The following is a 24,595-nucleotide window of genomic DNA, read 5'->3' on the forward strand; positions in this document are numbered from 1 at the left end:
AAATAAAGGTTTGAAAAAGCAGTAAAATGATACTCTAAACCTTAAATAGGCTACAGAAGTTCTGACAGTTTTCCTAATTATTCCCAGTAATGGACACAGGAGGCCAAAAGGCAGAAGAGAGAAATACATTTTTCTCCATTATGAGTGTTGAGCACTAGGGCTAAAATCATGTCTGTCTGAACACTGATCAGTTTCTGCAAAGGTTAATAGCAATTAAATGCAGCAAACTAGATTAAATGAGAAACAGGTCATGATACCACTGTACTTGCAAAGAGCACCATAAAGCATTTCTTTTAAATTCTTATTAATGCATAGGAAATTCAGAAGGAGCTGCTATGAGGAAAAGAACCTATTTATTAAATAAAGAAATCCCTTAAATGAAATAAAAACAGTGACACACTACATAAACTAATTTAATTATCAGTATTGTGTTGTTGAGAGATTAAATACTAACAATGTCTAAAAGAGTATTTCTCTGGAAAAGAATACATATACTTCCCTCTTTTTCTAGCTAAATACAAGTCCACCTTAAAATTTAAAGTAGGATATAAGTGCTAAGATTAAAAGATGTACACTACAGCATAATATCATAATACTTTGCTTCTTCCAGTCTACTACATCTGCATCAAAGGAGTAAATTACTTCATAAAAATAAAGATTAAACTATCTGTGACTATACTTAATAATACTGTACTGTATATTTGAAGGTTGCTAAGAGTACATCTTAAGTTCTAATAACAAGGGGAAAAACTGTAACTAAAACAAATGTCAATTAGACTAACGGTGATCATTTCACAATATATACAAATACCGAATTATCATGTATACACCTGAAACTAATATAGTGTCATATGTCAGTTACGTTTCAATTAAAAAAATTTTAATTAAACTTTCTGTTAACATTTTGAGGTCAGTCTCCAAACTTAATATTTTAGTATAAATCCTAAAGTATAAATATGAAGCATATTAAAGGTTGATCTTTCAAATTTAAATACAAGCAGGCTTTTTAAAAAATCAAGTAATCATGTGTACACACAAGTACACATTTTCTCAAGACACACATGACCACATAACTCTCTATGTAGGAGAGAAAAAAGTGACAGGCTCAGAAAATGGAAATTCAATTTACTTTACTATCCTCAGGGTCTTCTAAACCATCAGGCCGACTAAGGTTTCGAGCAGGCTGGCTGCAGACAACATTATCTTCCAGTCCCCAAGAGGGTACTCTCACAGGTGGCCTTTGGATTTCATCTGGGTAAAAAGCACCATCTGCTCCATCTGAAAAAAAATGTTTTGCAAGAGAAGGGTAAAAGCTGGTACTAAAATTAGAATTGCTGTGTATAGCTATGACAAACGATATAAAAAAACATTTTAGCGCATCAAAAAAATATCTTTATTTTTAACCCAAGTGACTCAAAATAAGAACTGTATGCAATAAGCAGACACATTATTCACTCATGGCATATCACTTCTGGATGAAGCCAGTTAGTGTTAAACATTAAAACTGCTCATTACAATGTTTCTATTAGAATTGACTATACCAGTAGTTCTCTAATCCCACAAATATATAAACAAAACAAAAAACCTCCAAATTCAGCTAACCCCAAACTAAAAATACTGTAATAACCTCTTGTCTCCTGTGTTGCATAAGGATTACCATACTGCAGAACGGGTTGTGTATCTGGTACTGCAGAAACATGACCATTTTGCTCTGAGCATGTGTTGAGCCCCTGTGAGATCTGCTGAGGACTCTGGGAATTCTGACCTTCCATGTTCCCTTCTGCTTGATTTTCTAGAGTTCTTTTAAGTTCCTAAAATTAACAAAAACAAAGGCAAATAGGCAAAGTAATCAAATACTTTATAACAAGGGCAGCATTAAATATTTAGCCAAAATATAACTGTAAAATTATTTCCCTATTACAGTAGTTCCCCCTTATCCAGTTTTTCTTTCTGTGGTTTAGTTACCCATGGTCAACCACTGTCCAAAACATTCAAGAAAAAATTCCGTAAACAATACGTAAGATTTAAATTGCACATGATGAAATCTCACTCCATCCTGTTCTGTACTGCCCAGTACAAGAATCATTTCTTTCCAGCCTATCCACTGCCGCCATTAGTCACTTAGTAGCCGTCTGGGTTATTAGACTGTTATGGTACTGCAGTGCTTGTGTTCAAGTAATCCTTACTTTACTTAATAATGGCTCCAAATTTTACCAGAAATATGGGTATAGGAAACAACTATCACTATCTATATATATAAAAGCCTAAGTGACCTTTATGACCAAACGGCCAGTCGCTATGACGAGCACTGACCACCAGGGGGCAGACACTCAACGCAGGAGTTGCCCCCTGGTGGTAAGTGCGCTCCCACAGCCAACCTCCTGCGGTCCCTCCCCCCAGTCGGCCAGGCCCAGGGACCCCACCCATGCACAAATTCATGCACTGGGCCTCTCAGTTTATAATATAGGCTTCAACACTATCCAAAGTTCAGGCATCCACTGGGGTCTTTGAATGTACCCCCGGGGGACAAGTGGAGAGACTACTGTAATTTAAAGTGTACACTTGGAAAGGCTGGTTATAAACTTCTCATAAATGCCTCTTCCACATATAACAAAATCAGAAAGCAGAATAAAGCCTAATAAATTTTAAAATTTATTGGTGACAAGAAAGTGCCCTTTTTATTGAGCTGAGGGAAAAGTGAATTTCTTAAAAGTAGTTATTAATAATCAAAAGCCAAAAAACCACCTGATTGTTCCCCTAGTCAATCCTATCAAACAATTAAGAAATTTACTTTTTAAATACTAATTCAGGTGTGTGTGTATGTGGGGGGAGAGGGAGGAATACTACATGATGACTTAGTGGGTTTGTCACAAGAGGCAAATTTAGTTTAACATCCAAAAATCAATGTAATTTACCATGTTCACAGGCTTAAGGAATAAAACATATTTCCATAGATGCAGAAGAAATATTTTACAAAATTCAAGTCATTCATGATTTAAAAAATAAAAATCTCAACAAAAATCGATATAAAAAGGAGTTTCCTTACTCTGATAAAAGACATCTATAAAACCTCTAGTTAACCTTAATGGGGAAAAACGAAATGATCCTACCTACGATCAATATTGGCAAGGTTGTCTGCTCTCACCACTTCTATTCAACACTGTACTGGAGATTCTAATCAGTGGATTAAGGCAGACAGATTGGAAAGGAAGAAGTAATACTATATTCACAGATGTTATGATCATAGAAAATTCTAATGAATGTATTAAAACTAGAAGAATGAGTGAGTTTATTAGCATGATGAGTAGTATACATGGTCAATATATAAAATCAATTCTATTTCTACATATAAGCAACACACAACTTAAAAAGGAAATTTTTTACAATTCCATTTATATTAGCATCAATAAAATTACTTAGGAATATATTTCATGAAAGATTTGCAAGGCCTATACATTAAAAACAAACATTACTGAGAGAAATTAAAGAGAGCTTCAACAAATAGAAAAATATACCACATCCATGAACAGGAAACTTAATACTTTTAGGCTTTTAATTCCCTACATCCTACATAATAAAAGGGTAATATGTAAATTACCATCACTCCGCTACACCCACGATTGGGCCAGCGGGAGGCGCAGGGGGCGGGACTCGGGGTGGCCAGGGTGGCTGATTGGGCCGGCGGTGCAAGCTCAGCGTCTGCGCCATGGCTGTGCTGCAGCACAGAAGGGGCCTCTGCGGCAGCGAGCCCACGTCCTGCTGCCGACCATCAAAAGCGGGGAGCGAAAGCAGGGGAGCTGGCTGGCTGTCCGCTCCGGCACCAGCGGACAGCCAGCCAGCTCCCCTGCGATCGAAAGCAGGGATCTGTGTGTCCGCTCCAGCACCAGCGGACCCCCTGCCATCAAAAGCGGGGAGCAGGCTGCTAGCAGTGTCCGCGAAGCGTGCTAGGCTTTGCGGGGCAGTGGATATGGCCTGGATGGCAGGTTAGGCCTAGGGGACCCTACACGTGCATGATTTAATCATGTACTGGGCCTCTAGTTGATCTATAGATTCAATGCATTCCCAATCACAAATCCTCTGAGGCATCTGTATAAACTGACAAGCTGATTTCTAAAACATAGTAAAAATTCACAAAGACCCTGAAATAGCCCCTTTTCTAAAAGTAGAACAAAGTTGGAAGGCAATTTGATTTAAGACTTATTATAAAGCTATATTAATCAAGAGAATATAGTATTGGTATGAAGATAAACGTAGTTCAGGGGTTGGCAAATTTTTTCCATAAAATGTCATATACTAGATATTTTCAGCCTGTAGGACACACAGTCTCTGTGAGAACTATTCAAATCTACCAGGATACCTAAGTGGATGGGCATGGCCATGTGCTAGTATTTAAAATAAAGCTAAAAGTGTAACTACTGAAAGAAAAAATAGAAAATTTTTGTAACCTTAAGCTACGGAAAATTTTAAGATAGGACACTTATAGCATGAATCTCTAAGAAAAATATTGCTAAACTGTACTACTTCAAAAGTAGAAGCTATTGCTCTTCAAAATATATTTTTTAAAAAGGAAAAGGCAAGTCACAAACTAGAATATATTTCCAAAATATATGACAAAGGAATTGTATTTGGAATATATAAAGAACTTTTAAAACAAAATATAACCAAGAAAGAAACAACCAATTAAAAAACAGGTAAAAGATCTGAACAAACACTTCACAAAAGAATATATACGAATAGAGATTCTTATATATTCTTACAGAAGAATATATAAAATTCTTATACATTCTTACATAAAAATATAAGCACATGAAAAGATGCTCAACATCACTGGTCATCAGGGAAATTAAAATTAACACCACAATGAGTTAACACTACACACCCACTAGAATGACTAAAATTAAAAACTGACAATACCAAGTGTTGGTGAGGCTATGGAGCAATGGAATGAATGCTCATCCACTGAGGTTAAAATGCAAAATGATACAGCCATACTGAAGAATAATTTGGCTGTTTCTTTAAAACAGACACTTACCATATGAGCCAGGAATTCCTAGGTATCTACTCAAGAAAAATAACTATGTCCACAAAAATTATTGTATGAGAATGTTCATAGCAGCATTATTCATAATAGCAAAGTAATCCAAATGTCCATCAGCTGATAAAAGAATTAATGTCCATGAACTGGTTAATGGTTCAATTCTGCATGCTTGCATTTATATGAAATGCTAGAAAAGGTCAAACTATATGGTAAAAGAAAGCAGATCAGTGGTTGTCTGGGACTGGGGTTGCTGGAGGAGTAGATTGCAAATGAGCATGAGGAATTTTGTGCAGTAATGGAAACATCCTATAGTTTGAATGTAATGGTAGTTATAGAACTATGTACTTGCCAAAAATTTATCAAATTGCACGTAAAATGTATTCATTTTATTACATGTAAATTGTACCTCAATAAACCTGTCTTTAAAAAATCAACCACAAATAAGTATTTTTTTTAAATATATTTTATTGATTTTCTACAGAGAGGAAGAGAGAGGGACAGAGAGCCAGAAACATCGATGAGAGAGAAACATCGATCAGCTGCCTCCTGCACGCCCCCCACTGGGGATGTGCCCGCAACCAAGGTACATGCCCTTGACCGGAATCGAACCCGGGACCCTTCAGTCCGCAGGCCGACGCTCTATCCACTGAGCCAAACTGGTTTCGGCCACAAATAAGTATTAATAAAGGAAATAAGAATAAAAAATTTCATCTGTAAAGTAAAATTAAGCTGATTTTGTTGACTGTCATCCCTTGGGAATAGAGATAAGACTCTATGTTAACTAATTTTTATCTATATAAATGTTCTTAAAATGGAATAACTCATCTTTGAGAACAAAACTGGTAAACATAAAAAATGCAAGTCAATTTAGGTGTGAGAAGAAATTCAGGAATTAAAAGTTCCTCCAGATTGCTCAGTTGGTTGGAACGTTGTTCCATACACCAAAAGGTTGGGGTTTCGATTCCCAATCAGGGTGCATACCTAGGTTGCAGGCTCAATCCTCAATTGGGGCATGATTGGAGTGGGAAGCAACTGATAGATGTTCTCTCTCTCCCTCCCCCTCTCCCTCTTTAAAAAAATCAGTAAAAACATACACTTGGGTGAGGATTTTTTTTAAAGTTCCTCCTAAGCACATGAAAAGTACAGAAGACATGTATAACATATTGCAGGATTGGTAAGTGAATGATATGGATAGAGCATAGGATGCATGAAGAGTAGGAGAGATGTAGCTAAAAAGACCGGTTGGAGGCCAAATGTGCCAAATCTATGTCATACAGTTTACTACAATGGGCCTAATAGTTCTTGAACAATAACAACACGGTAAAATGGTCTTTGTAAGGTTAATCTAGCAAAGCTATACTGGGCATACTTGAAACTAAAAAGTTGGGGGGCGGGGGAGAGAGCACGACATCAGACTGACCTAACTTGCTCATCAGTTCCTGCACTAATAACCCTGAGGAACTTATCTTCTCCAAGCCTCAGAGGACTACTGAGAAATGCAGGGTATGTTTAGAACACAACAGTCCCTCAATAGATGCTCCCTCATCTCCTGCTATGATTCAAAAATCACAAACGTGCTATTTATAGTAGCTCAGAATTGTGAATAGAAAAAAAAAGGAGAAAGTAAAAAAATATTTCAAAGATGATTCGAGAAAATAGAAAAAGGGTACAAAAGCAGCAAAAAAGTTAGAGATGATAAAATACTTCTGCAAAAGTTTAGGCAAATTAATTAGAGGAGTATGGTTAAGTTATTCTGTGGGCAAACAATAAACTACTTAAATGGAGTCAAGGGTTTCATCAAAGACTTATATGCATGCACTGGTACAGTCAAGCAACTTCATTGAGAGTTCTGACCTAATAAACAGTTTACTCTAAATTAATATCCTCTCCTCTACCATAAAAAAATGCATAAATCCTCTGCAAGTAGGATGCAGGGTAAGAAAAGGACCAGTAATAAGCAGCTTGGACTTCTCATGGGGGAAACTGGAGGCGGGATAAAGAGACATGGCCAAAATAGTTATGGTTAGGTTGTTTGGCAAATTTGAAGTCTCAACTCTTGACTTAAGATTCTTAAATTTGCATTCACAACACCCCTGCCTCCAAAGGGTCCATGTTTAGAATTCAGGAGATCCATGAACTTAGAAGGGAGGGAAAATTTATATAATTTCACTAACTTCTGACTGACATTTAGCATTTTCTTTATGAATGTAGGCAAATACACACACACACACACATATATACACACACACACAGCAATAGTTGCTGTACCTTTAACTCTGTCACCTACAGAAGTCACAAATATATCCATTTTATATGTCACTGCAGCTGTCTCAAAACAGCCATTATATTCATCACTACTTTGAAATTATGGTAAATAGACATGCTAAACCTTATTTAACATTTTAATAAGCAAGCACATATACTCATATTACAAATTTTAAAATATTTTGATAACTATTTCTTATAATTTATTTCTTTTGTGATTCTATATATTTTGCTTTATTCATTTAAAAATGTTTTCTGAAAATAGACTTCACCAGACTATCAAAATACCCTTGGAACAAAACTGGTCAAGAACCCATGTAGGCCCTAGCTGATTTGGCTCAGTGGATAGAGCGTCAGCCTGCGGACTGAAGAGCCTCTGGTTCAATTCCAGTCAAGGGCACACGTCTGGGTTGCCGGCTCAATCCCCAGTAGGGGGCGTGCAGGAGGCAGCTGATCAATGATTCTCTCTCATTGATGTTTCTATCTCTCTCTCCCCCTCCCTTCTTCTCTGAAATCAATAAAAAGTATTTTAAAAAAAAAGCCTCAGAGGGCTACTGAGAAATGCAGGGACCTCCTCCCCTATTTAAAAGACAATCATTAACATGAGTGTAGCTATCTTACCTGAGCAAAACAATATTAACTGCTGATTTGCAATTCTCCTAAAATAAAAAGTCTCCACAATTTAAGAAATAGATTTTGTTAGAAGTCCTCTTTGACAATTCCAGTTCCAGGGAACACAAGTTTGCTTTGTTGGTTTTCCTTTGCTAGAAAGAGTGCCTAAATCCTTTTTTTTTTCTTCAGGGCCCCAAAATGTCTCACAGTAGCCTTGGTTTTACAAATTACACTCCAACTGTGAAATAGAAGGAATAATGTATTGCTCTTATCTGCCACATGTGATGCTATGAGAGTAAGGGAGAACACGCATTAAATGTTTTGAATTACTTTCAACTCTGAACAAGTTGTTCAAGGTATAAAATCCTCATATTTTTTTTTTTATCACTTCCAGGCAGCCTCTAAATTATAGCAAAAAAGGTTAACAAATGATAGTCTATATTATTTTTATAAGATCAGTTCTTCGGGGTCATTATTTAATCATCATGCTATTATTGCATTTCAGTAGAAATACCGTATTTCTACTAATCTATAATAATAAAGGTGTAATATGCTAATTAGACCAGACAGCCGAATGACCTTCCAGACATCCTTCTGGACAAAGCCGGGGCTGCAAGGGCCGAGGCAAGCCACCGCGCTGCAAGGGCCAATCCCCTTGCACAAATTTCGTGCATCAGGCCTCTAATGATTCATACTAGTGTGTGTGTGTGTGTGTGTGTGTGTGTGTGTGTGTGTGTGTGTGTATTAGAGGCCCAGTGCATGAATTTGTGCATGGGTGGGGGTCCGGCCAGCCTGGCCAGGGGTAGGGGAGATGGGCAGTTGGCCAGCCTGCCTGCTGGTCGAACTCCTGGTTGAGGGGACAATTTGCATATTAGCCTTTTATTATATAGGATATACACTGAGTGGCCAGATTATTATGCATTCAGAGATCATAATATCTGGCCACTCAGTATATAAAATGCTTCCATTCTCAGATAAAAAGTAGGTCATATGGAAATATAAAAATGATGATTCAGAAAAATCACTAATCCGGTATCTGGTATTAAGGAACATTTGAAAAAATATTTTTTCATTTTAATTTTTTTATCTGGCAGCAGTTAATAGAATATATCCCAATATTTTTACCATTATTTGCCATTTGCCTTTTGCTTTATTATTTTCTTCACTCTTCCCTTTTCAAATTTCTAGTAAAGGGTTTTATGCAGAATAGCTGAAATAGAATGAAGACACAAAAATGGCAAATAATTCTAAATATTGATTTTGGAGTGACATGATAAGATACCTTTAACTATTAAGTTTATAAGTAAATTTAAATTGATAGGGTTTTCCATCATAAGAGATACACTAAATCACTTCTTACTATTAAAGTTTATTTTTGAAATATAAATATTTATATACTAGGGAGCTAGTTAATTTTAAAATAAACTAGAATGAGTTCCTTTATGTTCAATAAATATTTCATAATGAGTATCTACTATGTGGCTACTAAGGTACTGTTCTTGGGATTTGGAAATGACAAAAATAGTCAAAAATTCCTGCCCATATGAAGCTTATATTCTAGAGTAGGTAAGCTGGACAATAAAAAAAAAAAAAATACATATGCTATTAAATGGTGATAAATCCATTTTTTTTTTTCATTTACCTATTCAACTAATGCTTAATTATCACTTGGTTCATTCTAGGCACTCTGCCTGGGTCTGTTTTCAATGCTGAACAAAAAGGACTTAGTCCTAACTTTGTAAAGAATTGGGGTAAAGGTGAGGGTTCTGAGAAAAACTTGGGAAGAAGACTAAATAAGCAAGGCCTTGGAATAGCACATAGAAATTATTTTTAAAACCATCTTTTGAAGTAATATAACACTATAGTGTCACCAGCAAGGAAATCACGGGTAACACATGAAGACAGCAGATAGAAAGTAAGCTGGCCCTACTCTGATGCATTTTATAGGGTGGGGTATTAACTGACAATAAAACTGCTGATTCCAGTACATTTCTTATAAAAAACGTTTTTATAAGCAAATGCTGTAAATTATGTTTCCCCAATTTATTTGTTTATTCATTCAACAAATATTTAACTTCAAATAAATAAACACAATTCCTGTCTTCATGGACCTTACAATTAAGCAGAAGAGGCAGATGTTAGATAAATAAGCACATAAGTATTAATTTCAAATTATAATTAAGTCCTATGAAATAAAAATACAGGTCTCAGGTATAAGTTTACTAGAGGCACTTAAGCCCAGCTGGTGTGGCTCAGTGGTTGAGCATTGTCCCATGAACCAAGAGGTCACAGGTTCATTTTCCAGTCAGGGCACATGCCTGTGTTGCAGGCTTGATCCCCTGCAGGAGGCAGCCGATTGATGATGCTTCTCTCATCAATGTTTCTATCTCTCTATCCCTTTCTCTTCCTCTCTCTCTTAAAAATCATTGAAAACATATTTAAAAAAACAGAGGCACTTTATTTAGACTGGGAGATCAAAGAAGGCCTCTCTGAAAGAGTCATTTAATCTGGAACTTAAGGGTAAGTCAAGAGTGGTAGGAATAGTTAAGTAATGAGAGAGAAATAATACGAATTCGGGGATAGACTTGAAAAAAATATCACTGGGGAAAGGAGGGAAGGGTATTATGGTTGGATAAATAAAATAAGATGGCCCAAAGTAACAATTACTGATGATGGGTGAGAAGTTCAACAGAATTTATTATTCTCTCTATACTCATATATGCTTAAACTCTTCTTTAAAAAAAAGTTTTAACAAAGTAAAGAATTATAGACAAGACTATTCCTGGCAAAGAACATGAATGAGGGCCCTGAGACAAGAAAGCAATTGGAGAGTTATAAGGCCTGGGTGACTAGAACAGTTTTCATGGTGTGGTCCCACAACAGCAGCACCAAGTACTTTTTAGAAATGCAAATCTCAAACTCCACCCCAGACCTACTAAATCAGAAACTCTGGGAATGGGAGCCAGAAATCAGTGTTTTAATAGCAATACAAGTGGTTTTGATGCAAGTTCAAATTTGAGAACTACTAAGAGACTCTACATAGAGGTAGTGAAACAGGAAATTATGGCTTATGGTGGAACTAGAGATAAATAGAAGCCAGTCATATAAAATATTAGAGGCTATGTTATAAATTTTGGCCTGTATTCTAATTGATTGGGAAGGTCATTAGAAGTGGCCAACTTTCTATTTTTAAAGGTTACACTGCCTATGGTTTAAATAACTTTTTACCTGAGTCAAAAACAAAGGTATGGAAGATGGCAGTGTAGGACGTGTGGCCCCCAGTCCAATAGTCGCAAGTAACTTAATCCTGACAACAATCACTTCAGTGAGTGTGGAAGTAGATCTACACCTATGAGATGACTGAGTCCAACTGATACCCTGACTATTGCAGTCTTATGTGAGATCTAAAGCCAGAGGACCCAGCTAAGCCACACTAACAGAACGTGAGATTACAAATGTTTTAAGTCAGTGATTTTCAACCAGTGTGCTGCAAGAATTTTTAAAACATGCAATACTTGACTATTTAGTCAAGGGCACCGACTTTTCCCTTAGACCAGTGATGGCGAACCTATGACACACGTGTCAGCACTGACACATGTAGCCATTTCTGATGACACGCGACCACTAAAGGCAGCCGCATGCCGAGGATGTAACATTTGCTGCTCCTGAGGATGAAACATTTGCAAAATAATGTTTTTTCCTCAAAGTGACACACTACCCGAGTTATGCTCAGTTTTTTGGCGAAGTTTGACACACCAAGCTCAAAAGGTTGCCCATCAATCACTGCCTTAGACTGTCAAATCCTATAAATCCTATATAATAAAAGGCTAATATGCAAATCGACCAAACCAAGGAAGGACCGGTCGCTATGACATGCACTGACCACCAGGGGGCAGATGCGCGATGCAGGAGTTGCCCCCTGGTGGTCAGTGCGCTCCCACAGGGGGAGCACCACTCAGCCAGAAGCTGGGCTTGCCAGCGGGCTCATGGCTGGTGAGTGCAGCGGCAGTGGTGGCAGCCTCTCCTGCCTCCGCAGCAGGAGGACATCCTCCAAAGGGTCTCTGACTGAGAGGGTGCAGGCCAGGCTGAGCACCCTCTCCCCTCCCCCCATGCATGAATTTCATGCACCAGGCCTCTAGTAAAAAAAAAGTAACAGCCAACACAACAATTGCCATCCGATGTGAAAAATTATACCTATTTTGTTGTCAAATCGGCAAAAAATATATTTTTTTGGTGTGACACATGATATTTAGTTATTAGTTTATGTCTACCATGAGATGAAAAAGATTGAAAGTCTCTGTTTGAAGCCACTAAGTTTTTGGGCAATTTGTTAACATCATGTAGTTAATACAATCATTATATTACTTTCCATGTGTGATTTTAGCCATTTATACCACAACAAAATTTATAAATGGTTATAACCATTCAGGACTGTCTCTCTTTCGAAATCATGTATGAAACTTTAAAATATATATATAAAATATGTAAAATACAACATATATATTTTATGTATATTTTATATTTTATATGAAATATGTATGTAAAATATATAAAAATAAAGTGTCGTAATTGCTTCTAGCATTATCTCTAAGCACAATATATACTTAAAAGTTAGGTTTCTTATTAACAATCATGGAAGTGAGACAGCAGAGACCACCTGCACCTGGGATCCCAAGGATACAGATGGCCAGAAGAAACACCAGATAAGCCAACCACAAGAATGTCACCACCCCTCCACTCCCTGCTCAAAAATAATGGCAGAATTTTATCTTCCAACTGCTTGCTTCTCCTACCCTAACATGGAAAATTCCACAAGCCCGTCTTTTCATGAAAGCCTGCTTTGTCCCCAGCTTATAAAAGCAGCCACACAGAGCCAGCCCCAGAGCCAGTTCATGGCCTTCCTTTCTTCTGTGCTGCCACCCTTGTACTTGAGAATAATCTTAATAAATCTGTCTGGAAATTTCTCTAGAGCCTCCTCTTGATTTCTCTCTTGGGGAACCAAAGAACCCGAATGCTAGTAACCAAAGTAAATACGTATTTCAAAAAGCTGTCTTAAGCATTTGAATATACATATCCAACTTACCACATCTGATTCGATCATCATTTTAAATTTACAATACAGCTGACCAAAACTTATGCCAAAAATAAAAATTTTCTTACTCTTCATTTGTGTTCCTATTGCTTTAATTATCTTTAATCCACTATTTAATTACAACAGTCTTTTTTTAACCCACTTGCCATTTTGTGTTACCACACACTGAAAGTGAAAGAGAGGGAGAAAGGAGAGGGAGGGGGAGAGAAAACTAATGCCAACCAAGTAACACAGGAACACAATATACTGAGAGCCTAGTGGACAAAAAACAAAACAAAAAACTGCTAACAATCTTGAATTCTATTTTTACTAGGTTTCCTTCTCATAGTGGTATGGTGCAAGCAATTCTGAAACTATTTTACATGGATTACTGGATTTAGCAAATAAATAGATATGTTGACATTGTTCGGCACCAGGATTCTCACTGTGGATGAGGTGTACAAATAGCAATCCAGGAAGGCAAGGAAGAACCCTGTGAACCTGGACTGTAACTCATATCTAAAATGTAAATGTTTCCTAGTTCTGTCCACTAAAAGAATCTAGAAGCAATAAACACCAGTAAAAAAGTGCACACCTAGGCCATTGTTTTGATTTCTAACTACCATTTCTCATTAGTAAGGAATCACACACAATTCCTTGAGGAAATAACTGCTTTCAGAGTGAGACCAGAGCTTTTTTTCTTATAAAATAATGGCCAATCCAAAGATGAGGTAAGAAATGTACAAGATGAGCTAGACCAGTGGTCGGCAAACTCATTAGTCAATAGAGCCGAATATCAACAGTACAACGATTGAAATTTCTTTTGAGAGCCAAATTTTTTAAACTTAAACTTCTTCTAACACCACTTCTTCAAAAGAGACTCGCCCAGGCCGTGGTATTTTGTGGAAGAGCCACACTCAAGGGGCCAAAGAGCCGCATGTGGCTCGCGAGCCGCAGTTTGCCGACCATGGAGCTAGACTATCTTGCAGTGCTGAAAAGAAATGAAGTACTAAAAAAAACCCAGCATTCTTTTGATACCTAGAGATCAGAAAACAGTTTGAAGGTGCTCTTCCTACCAAATCTAGGACTATGTGAACATCAAATTAAGAACAGTAACAAATTCTAATCCACTAACTAAAAAGAGTTTAAACTGATGATTATCAGGTAGGAAAGCAGGAAGGTAGGTACACAGATAGAGAGGGACAGACACAGGCACTCAAAAAAATTAAAAAGACATATATGTATACATACACACATATACAGACTTTGATATAAAAAAATCAATTTGGTTTTTGTCTCCAATTCCTGGCACAAGTCCTAAAACTCTTGGAATATACTGAATCATAAGAGTGTCTTGTTCACAACAAATCCTTTTAAACTTTAGACCATGCTGAATTCATACAAACAAGATGACTACTGGTGGACCCTCAGATAGATTCATAGGAGGGGCTGGTCACCAGACGGACTAAGCATATTACAGAGAGCTAGAAATTTTAGCACTCACCAGGAATGGGAGGGAGGGTGAAGACGGAGTTAAATTATTTTGCCAATGATTTAATCATACTTGTGTACTGAGACGCCATATTAAAAGCATTTACACTAGGTTTGGGGAGCTTCCAGTTGATGAACACTTCCATTGTGCTAAGAGTGCCGCATGGCTGCAGCTCTCCACCCTCACCTTGCTCTATGCTTCTCTTCCACTTGGCTGTTTCTGAATTGTGCCCTTTACAATACAACTTTGTAATAATCATAAGTAGTATTTTCCTGAGTTCTGTGATTCATTCTAGCAAAATATCGAAGGGGGAGCAGGGAGCACATGGGCTGAACCCTTAACTTGGTCTGCAATAACTTGAATAGCTGGTGTCAAAGATGAACTGAATTGTAGTCCATCCAAGTTGACTGATGTCAGAGAACTGTTGCTGGAACATAAATGAGGGCAAAGGAAGGTTCTTCCTTGTTATAGAATGCCAAGGGACACACAGGGAGGAAAGTGATGGATTTGAAAAATCTAATTTTGCAACTATCACAGTAATGTCATCCAACCTTGAGGTCTATCTAGCACTTTTGAGTGGTGTTTTGTTTTCTTTATCATGAACCATTTTGGAATATTATCATTGGTCACTTAAACTATGGATTGGTTCACTGAATTATGAAGATCTTCCAAATGCTGACACATTTCACTAAATAGTTATTTAACATCAGAGTTTTAATATTACCAATCTTATTAGAAAAGTCTGTAAGCCATGGGAAGTATCGAGCTTATGATAGCAGATATAAGGTTCCCAAAATTCTAGTTTTGCTCAAAAGACTGAATTTTATCTTTGACACAAATACTATCAATTTTTTTCCCTTAAAGTAACAGGTTCACTCATTTCTTTTCAAGTAATGTCTGCCAAATACCCCAGTCTGAAAAAACAAATTCTATTAGTTATTCTTTAAAATAGAAATTATATGCCATGAAAGAGGCTAGTAGTTCAGCCTACAACTCCAACAATTGCCCAAGTGCTTTACCTTAAAATAACCATTGTACTTCATTAGGCAATGAAGTGCTTTGGGGGTATTTTCCATTTCATCACACAGAATATTAAAAAGATGTATACCCCAGGATCAAACTTCAATAAAACTATTTTACTGTTTCATCATCTTAAAATGAAAGCGCTTTTTTTATTTTTAAGCTGTGAATGCATGGTTGGGATGACTACAGTAACTATTAATGCCACTGCCTTGGCATAAATTAATATGTCAGCCGTTTCCCACCACTACTTTTGCACACAGTGGGGGTGAGGGTGCGAGGGGTTGAGAAAATAATATTGTAGTATTATAAAAGGAGTTTTATCTTCATAGACTTCTAAAAGGAAATGGGAACACCTCCCCCCGCAAAGGACCACAAACAAGCATTTTTTACAATACAAAGGTATGCTCTGATTGAATGTTAGGTCATGCTATAAATCATTTAACAACTTCTAAAGCATTTCCTATTACAAAAGAAAACCAGATGAATACATTATATATACTTTAAAATTTCTTTACTGTTTTCCTAAATTTGAACATTGTAAAATCTGTTTTATTGTTAAATATAAAGACTAAGCTAAGTTTCAACACTTAAGCATTTTCTCAAATTATGAGGTAAAATATTTTAAAATACTTAAAAACATTTTCCATCTAAGAGTCTCAACAGTGTTTTCTTTATTCATTAAACAATTTTTTTAAAAAACCACCCTCACATGAACTATAAAACTGTCTCTTCATAAAGCTGTATCACATACAAAACATTTTTTAAAGAGCATTGTTCAATACCTTCTCCCTGGAGAGGTTTGCCAAATGTGAAGTTAGACCATTTATTTCTTTGTCTTTCTCTGCCAATTGAAGCTGAATAAAGAAAAAAATTGTAATTAATTTTTTCATTATCTACTCTCTCCTTAAACTTCAAGAAATATTATACCTTTATGTCAAAATATGCTATTACCATATCCATATGTTTTCCTTGGTTCTTATTTTTTACATCTGTGAATTACTTGTCATTACTGACCAATTTCCCCTACTCTTAAAACCTCTCTCCTGTTTATATGAAATTGCACCAACATTGTCATCCTCTCATGCTCTGTGTGTCCACTTCTTCACAATTACAAATATGGTATTCCCTGTATTCCCCAAAGTATCTTCTTTGGCTTCTCCTCTCTGAAAACTCCCTTTCTTCTTTCTATGCTTTCAACTATCACCCTCCAGGGAATAAATCACAAGTATTAACTCATGTGCCACACTCTTTCTTAAGTTCCAAATCTGCCTTTTTAATTGATGGTTAGACAAGTTTCACTGCTATCTTTCTGCCCTACAAGGGCAAAATGTCTCAAATCTACTTTTCTATTTTTTTTTTTTTTTGTTAATTGATATTATCAATCTCAGAACCTACTGTGATTGAAGCTAGGAAATTATGTTAGAATGCTTCTCCCTTCGCCTCTTCCCTCCCCAAAAGTTTCAGTTTCTCATTTATTTATTCATTCATTCAACCACCCATTGTTCATCTACCACAGCATAAACATTATAGATACAAATACAAATAAGATTACTCTTCAGTAGTTTTTCCCATAAGAATGTCTTCCAAAGGTTTCCTTGATAAACTCATGTCCTATTCAATGGTAAGTGACCAAGGAAGGTAGCAATTCATTCTAAGAATATTTCTACCTCATTTTCTTGCCTTCAAAAACCCTCCCCACCTATAAATACTCTCTGTACTACCAAATTGTTTTCAAAAAGACCCCCTCTAGTTGGGTCCATTTTCTCCTGCAAAAGTCTGAGCAGCAAAATGCACCCAAATTTGGTTTTGACCTGTCTTTTAAGTCTCATCTACTCCACTACAGTTCCCAGATGATGCTCTCCACTTCTGACCTCCAAACTTATACTAGAGGCCCAGTGCACAGGATTCGTGCACTGGTGGGGTGTGTGGCCTGCGGGGATCGGCCCGCTGTGGGAGCATCGCTCATCCCAGTCAGCCGAGTGGGGTCACTCAACCTAGCGTGCGCCCTCTTGCAATCTAGGGCCCCTTGGGGGATGTCCGAGAGCCGGTTTCGGCCCAATCCCACAGGCCAGGCCAAGGGACGCCACTGGTGCACAATTTCGTGCACCAGGCCTCTAGTACATACATATATATCTTAGAATATGTAAGATTACACTTTATTCCTTAGAAAAATACCTTTTTCCTTATTAATTAGCTATACAGCCTGCTAATTTTTTTCCCCTAACATTCTTACAAATATCATTTACCATTCAGGCTTGTTTGTTGGCTTATGTTACACTGGCAAAAATGTATTCTACAGTATTTCACTTACAATCACATTTTGGTGCTAAATTAAAAATTCTTACATAAATTTGAAAAATTACTGATTGTATATTACACTCCCACAAAAATGCCAACGTCCTAAAATAATTTTTAACATATGTATTTCTTTTTAAGTGAACCAGAGACTAAGGAAATGATCACTTTTCCATCTTTAGGTACTAAGCATAATTAAGAGATATAATTTTAATAACCACCTGAATCCACACAGAATTAAAGCCACAATGGCAATAAATATGGGTATCTATTTTCTCGGTTCATAGTTACTGAACTATATGCAACATAATTAAATTCCCAGTACATTTTTATTTATACACGAAAATACTATCCCAATGATTCGTATTAAAAATGTGCATTAAAAAAATATACATTTGGCCCTGGCTGGTTTGTTCAGTGGTTAGATTGTCAGCCCTCGAACATAAGGATCTCAGGTTTGACTCCTAGTCAAGGGCACGTACCTCAGTTGCAGGCTCAATCCCCGGTAATCAATGGAAAAAGTATCCTCAAGTGAGGATTATAAAACAAAAAAAGTGCATTCGATTGATAAAAATTATAGATAACACATTTTTCAAAGTACCAGCAACTATGCCTCAAAGTTATACAAACACTAAACTTACTCTGTAGTTGTCCTCTACTTCAGCTAGTTCTAGTTTTACATTTTCAGCAATTTTTACTTGTTCTTTCCATTTCAGCTCCATTTTTGCAAGTTCATCAGCATATTTACTGCACTTTGTTTTCTCATCCTAAATGAAATTAGTAAATTACCAAAAGATTTTAAATCCATATAGAGCCAATATCTACACACAAACATACTAAGGTACAATGGAGGGAAAAGGAGACTTATGTAATATATTAAACAATAAAGAACTTAAATTTAAAAAAAAACATACTAAAGTATACACTAAATGTACATTGTAACACTGTTGTAACAGTATAAAAACTGAAATAACCGAATGTCAGTGGAAGATTGAATAAATCATTTTATATGCACATAATTCCATTTGTAAATGGAATTAACAAAGAAAAATGTCAAGATTCATTAACTGAAAATATCAAGTTTCAAAAACAAAATACATAGTGTAATCCTATCTTTGTTTTAAAAGTTGTTTAACAATTTTATATGATGTCTATGTAGTACTGTATAGAAAAGTATAAAACAAATTATTAATAGCTCTTATCGCTGGGGATCAGGGTCATGATGGTACTTTTTATCATCTTTATTCTTTATTTCTATAATACCATAATATTTCACAATAACCATGAATTACTTTTGTAAAGGGAGGTAATAAAAATCAGATACTTTTTGTGCCATTGTTTCCAGACATTGATAAATAAAACTCTGGGATTTCCGGACCAAGACAACTTCTAGGTTGACTTGTCATACACTGCTCAACTCTAGAACTCATACGTTAAAAGGGAGGAGTTACAAACACGACAAAAAGGTAAAGTGGCCAACTTCATGTTAAAGATTTTTGTTCAAGGTGAAAGTTTTAAAATATGCTTTGAGCAAGTCAATGGAGAAAACAAGTCTTTTCATCAAAGAATGCTGAATCAACTGAATAACCATACTATACATACCATGCCTCACACTATACACAAAAATAAACTTAAAATGGCTAATACATCTGTATGTAAAACGTAAGACTATAAAATTACTAGAAGACAAGGTTCTAGAAAATATAAGTTAAATTAGGTAAATGTTTTAGAACATAAAAATAAAACATTAAAAAAAGTTTTTGATACTCTATACTTCATCAAAATTAAAACTTTTTCTAAAAATACCATTAAGGAAATGAAAAGGCAAGCTACAGACTGGAGAAAATAATTACTACACATATATGAGACAAAGTACTTATTGCCAGAATAAAGTACACAAACTCAATAAGATGAATAACCCTATTTTTAAAATAGTAAAGATTTGAACTCTTGCAATAAAAAGGAGTTAAGAACCAATATAAGCAACAACATGCATAAGTCTCAAAAAATTATGCTGAAAGAGGACAGAAAACAGAGTACAAACCGTATGATTCTATTTATAGAAACTGTACAAACAGTACGCTAATCTATAGTGACAGAAAGCAAGCCAATAGTTTCCCAGGGAGGGGACAGAGGGAGAGATGAGTTGTGAACAGACACACAAAAAAAAACCCTGACATTGTACGTTTCACAACGATATAGGCAAAAGTGATCAAATTGCAGACTTTAAATATGTGCAGTTTATTGGATTTCAATTGCACTTCAACACAGTTGTAAAAGAAAATAATGTACCTTGAGGAAGGTTTTAGTTTCAATGGAACAATCTATCTTCCTTTCAATAGAACATGAATTTTTAATATTCCTCCAGAATTGTTTTATACTTAATAATTTAGTCACTTATTACAAACAACTACTTTGAACTCTAGCATAAACTGTCCTAATCAACACTTCCACAGAAAGAAAGATCATATGAAGCAATATACACATTCAGTTTAAAATCTGGTTTAAAAAATCACATTAATATTATTTACAAGGCAGTAGCATAAAATATTTAAATTACTCTAGTAACCTTGAGCTAATATATGAACTTTTCCAGCTCTAAAAAATTATCCCTCTCCTCTCCACATACACAAAGAAACAGACACAAAAAAATATTTAAACAAAAATTACATACACAAAATAGCTTTTCCTCCTTCTCCAAATCAGATATAAATGAGAAGCATTTTTCCTTTGTCCTTTACATACTCTAGAAGTGAATGCTACCAAGACAGTTACAAAACTGAAATATTTTAATAATACAGTTTAAAATCATCAAAATAAGTAACACTGTAAGGGCAACAACTCATTTGATTAATGTTCCCTTTTCCACTTTGCAAATCTGGTCATTTTAAGATTTGGTAGAAATCTTTACTATTATTACAGTAAATGTAAAAGGAGCACTTCTCTTTTATAAAGTTCCATGTATCCTGATAATAAGACAAACAATTAATATCCAACCTCAATTCAATATCAAGAGAAGTACCTTAAGTGAACAAAACTAATTTTAGGACCATGATATTACATACAGATCTACATGAAAAGGCACACACAACAATGCCCTCTCAACAGCTAAACCAAACACCAGTACATGTGTACCTGCTGTATAAAAAAGAAACCCTAGGACGCCCATCAATCAAAACAATAAAGGTAACCTAAGCCATTACATTTGATAAATATATCTTTCACTTACAAGGTAGCTAGCTTACCTGCAAGAGTTGTTTACATTTATTATACTTTTCTGTTTTGTCAGCAATTTCTTTGGTCATTTCACAGACTTGCCCTTTTGTTACAATGTCAAAATCTGTCTCGGCTATAACAAGGCAGAAAATAAGGTCATTAAAAATTAGTTTTCTCTTTATATTATTTTCCTGTTCAGAATAACTTAGAGATCAGGATACTGTGAAATATAACAAATGGAATAACTGAAGAAAAACACCTATTTAAAAAATATATATTCATACACTAAACAAACAAAGAAGGATAATATATATAAACTCTAGGTAAGAAGTCTTTAAATGTCAGTTTGGCCAGAACCAAGTTCATGTTCAGTAATGAAAGGATCATTATTTTTTAATTAGCTTAAAATAGTTCTAAATGGCACAAAAATTTATATAACTGAATAGACAGGATAAGCAGAAAGCCATATTCTTTGAGAAAACATTTTAAATCGTTTTTCCAATCTTTCATCACTATTCACTAGGTCTTTATTAAGTAAATATTGTACAACACCATGTAGGTAACTAAGAGGATGTACAGAAATATAAAACAGGATCTTGTTCTATAGCAGCTGAAGCTAATTAAATATTTAATAGTACAGGAAATTTACAATACATTTATAAAGTTTAAGACATCAATTGCCCAAACATTACACATGGAAATATACTTTTACATACTCTAGTACTTACCTTCATTATTGCTAAATCATTAACACAGGGTGGGAAAAAAAGATATGAAGAAAAGTAAAATCCTAGCGTTAATTCAAATTTACATGTTGTTCATGTATTATTTCTCTCTACTCTGTTCTAGAAATTAATAAACTAATAAAAAAAATGTATCTTATCCACTGACAAGTACAGTGAGAAAAGTACCCTATTGATCCAAAGCAGCCAGAGAGAGAGAGAAGAGACACAACAAACGGGATTTACAAGTTATTCCCCCTAACAGAATTGAACTGAAGTGCCAGAAATGTTTCAAAATTCCATAGATTTTAGTGGGATGTTAATTAAAAATTCAATTCTTGGCTTTTATCCTATAGCCCAAAAGCTATACGAATCTGAGCTTACAAACACCAAGTTATTTAACACTTGTGAATATTCTCATGAAGATAAACACTAGTTCACACTCACATTTTGTATATTCACCACATGCATGAATTTAACTTTTAGATCCTTACTTTCCCTTTGCCTCAATTCCTTAATTATACTATAAATATTTCTATAAACTCCCTAAAATTCTTACTCCTGGAATAAGGCAATATAAATAAGTATAGATACTTTTACTACACAAAAAGCCTAAAACATTTTTACCTGCAGAAGGTAGTGGCTTTACACCTATAGTAGAGGTAGTAGTAGCTGGGTCTGTGTTTATTGAGGCATCATTCACCTTCTGCTGACTTCCAATTTTCTTTGTGAAGACATTATTGTTATTGGCCTATTCAAAATGTTAACAATAAATTATTAAATGAATTCTATTTTCTCCCTTTAGCCATTATGCAAATAATGATCACATCAAAAAATCCTGAACGCCCACAAAGCTAACTGTCCTAAAAGCCAGCAAAGACTAAAGTTACACACACCACTTTACTCATATTACAAAAGAGAAAACCTTATGTTTTTTTACTTGTCAAAACATCAAAAGACCACCAAAGCAGAAATTTCACAAGTTTTCTACTACAAAATCGTAATATACTTTAAGGCCCCAAACCAAAATCTATACATTTGGTGCATAAAGTGTAATTTTTTTTTTCTTTACGAAAGCCTTCCTACTTTATCTCATGCATTTCTTGCTTCTTTTGTCTCCTTCCAGATTTCAAAAAAGACAAAAAATAAAACTACCTTTATAGTAAATGTGGTTAGTTAAGAAAACTGTGGTAGCTTTTCAACTTTGGGTTTTAAATGTGTTTCTTCACTTCCAAGACTCCATTACATAAGAAACCTTATATTTAAGCACAATTTGGGGACCCACATTAAAATACACAGACATCAAAGCAGGAGCATTATCACTGATTTTATTAAATCTGCCTTCCCATCCTCAAAGGGAATATAAAAGAATTAGCTGATGATTTTTAATCCTTCCTAATCTAGAGGATATGAATAGAAGGAAAGAACTCAACAATGACATTTTGTAAATGGTGAACCCCACACCAAAGACAAGCGTCATTGTCACAAAGAGGGATTCGAAAATATGCAATGAATATTTAAGTGAAAAATACATTTAATCAACCTAAAAGAAAAATGGTGAAAAGAGGGCTTTTTCCCCTGCTGTTGCCCTTGCTTCCTTCATTGGTTCTCCAGTCAATAAAAATTCCAGATATTAAAAATTATTATTACAGTCCTGGACAGTTTTGCTCAGTGATTAGTATCAGCCCTCGAACTGAAGAGTTGCAGGTTCGATTCCCAGTCAAGGGCACATACCTCAGTTGCACATTTCCCAGCCCTGGTAGGGGCACATGTGGAAGGCAACCAAATCATTTGTTTCTCTCACATTGATCTCTCTCTCTCTTTCTCTCCCCCCCTCCCCCACAGCGGCCCTCCATTCCACTCTTTCTAGAAATCAGTGTAAAAAATACCCTCTGGTGCGGATTAAAAAGAAAATTTTAATCATTACCGTATCAGACCAATGACTTGAAATCAAGCAGAGGTAAGTTATATTAAAAAGAATGATATTTTCAATATCATAAGCTAAAGGCCCAGTGCATAAAATTCATGCACGGTAGGGTCCTTAGGCCTGGCCAGTGATCAAGGCCCATCTGTGGGGTGACTGGCGGGGCGATCAGGAGGGCCCCACTGGCACCTGCCTTGGACGGCCTGGTGCCGCACACTCGCGGGCCCCACCCCCGTCGCCGCCACTGGTCACCTCCCTCTGCCAGGTGACTGGCAGGGTGATTGGGGGGGCCCCCGCTGGCACCCGCCTTGGCTGGCCTGGGGCCTGCGGGCTGGGGACAGCTCCTGCGTTGAACATCTGTCCCCTCGTGGTTAGTGCCCATCATAGCAACTGGTCGTTCTGCCATTTGGTCAATTTGCATATTAGGCTTTTATTATATAGGATTGATTTGAAAACAAAAATATTGATAAAAGAAGTATTTCACTATGTATGAATTCTGTTATACTTACTGATTGGTCTGAAAGTTTGTTTATTTGTTTTTGGAGCCTCTGGCATTCCTTGAATTTTTCTTTATAATGATCTGCTGCCATCTGAAGACGAAGTTTCAGATCTTCAACTTCTCTTCTCAGTTCATGTTCCAGTGTATCAGTTTTTTCCTAAAAAAAATAAACAATTCCTCTAAGAAAAAGATAATAATTTTCTATCATAATACAGTAGTAAATTTAAACTTCATTTTCACTTTCTTCTTTATGGCTTTTTATTATTAAATATGTTTTTATTTATTTCAGAGAGCAAGGGGGGAAAGGGAGAGAGGAGGAAAGGGAAAGAGAGGGGGAGAGGGGGAGAGGGGGAGACGGGGAGAGGGAGGGGAGGGGGGGGAAGAAACATCAGTGATGAGAGAGAATCATTGATCAGCAGCTGCCTCCTGCACACCACC

At 36.0% G+C, this 24,595-nt stretch overlaps 1 protein-coding gene across 3 annotated transcripts in view; it reads right to left on the reverse strand.

Moving 5' to 3' along the window:
* Positions 1-24,595, reverse strand: part of TAX1BP1 (Tax1 binding protein 1) — a 58,511-nt gene that overhangs the window by 6,214 nt on the left and 27,702 nt on the right. For all 3 annotated transcript variants that reach the window (XM_079785950.1, XM_079785949.1, XM_079785951.1), the window contains exons 10-16: positions 24,168-24,314; positions 22,362-22,485; positions 21,042-21,145; positions 18,438-18,563; positions 16,284-16,355; positions 1,628-1,811; positions 1,130-1,278 (exon numbers count right to left, since the gene is read on the reverse strand). In XM_079785950.1, the coding sequence (XP_079642076.1) occupies positions 1,130-1,278; positions 1,628-1,811; positions 16,284-16,355; positions 18,438-18,563; positions 21,042-21,145; positions 22,362-22,485; positions 24,168-24,314 (906 nt within the window). The remainder of the gene's footprint in view (positions 1-1,129; positions 1,279-1,627; positions 1,812-16,283; positions 16,356-18,437; positions 18,564-21,041; positions 21,146-22,361; positions 22,486-24,167; positions 24,315-24,595) is intronic.

The sequence above is a fragment of the Cnephaeus nilssonii genome (assembly GCF_951640355.1).
Source record: "Cnephaeus nilssonii genome assembly, chromosome: 12".
In the NCBI taxonomy this organism is placed as follows: Eukaryota; Metazoa; Chordata; class Mammalia; order Chiroptera; family Vespertilionidae; genus Cnephaeus; species Cnephaeus nilssonii.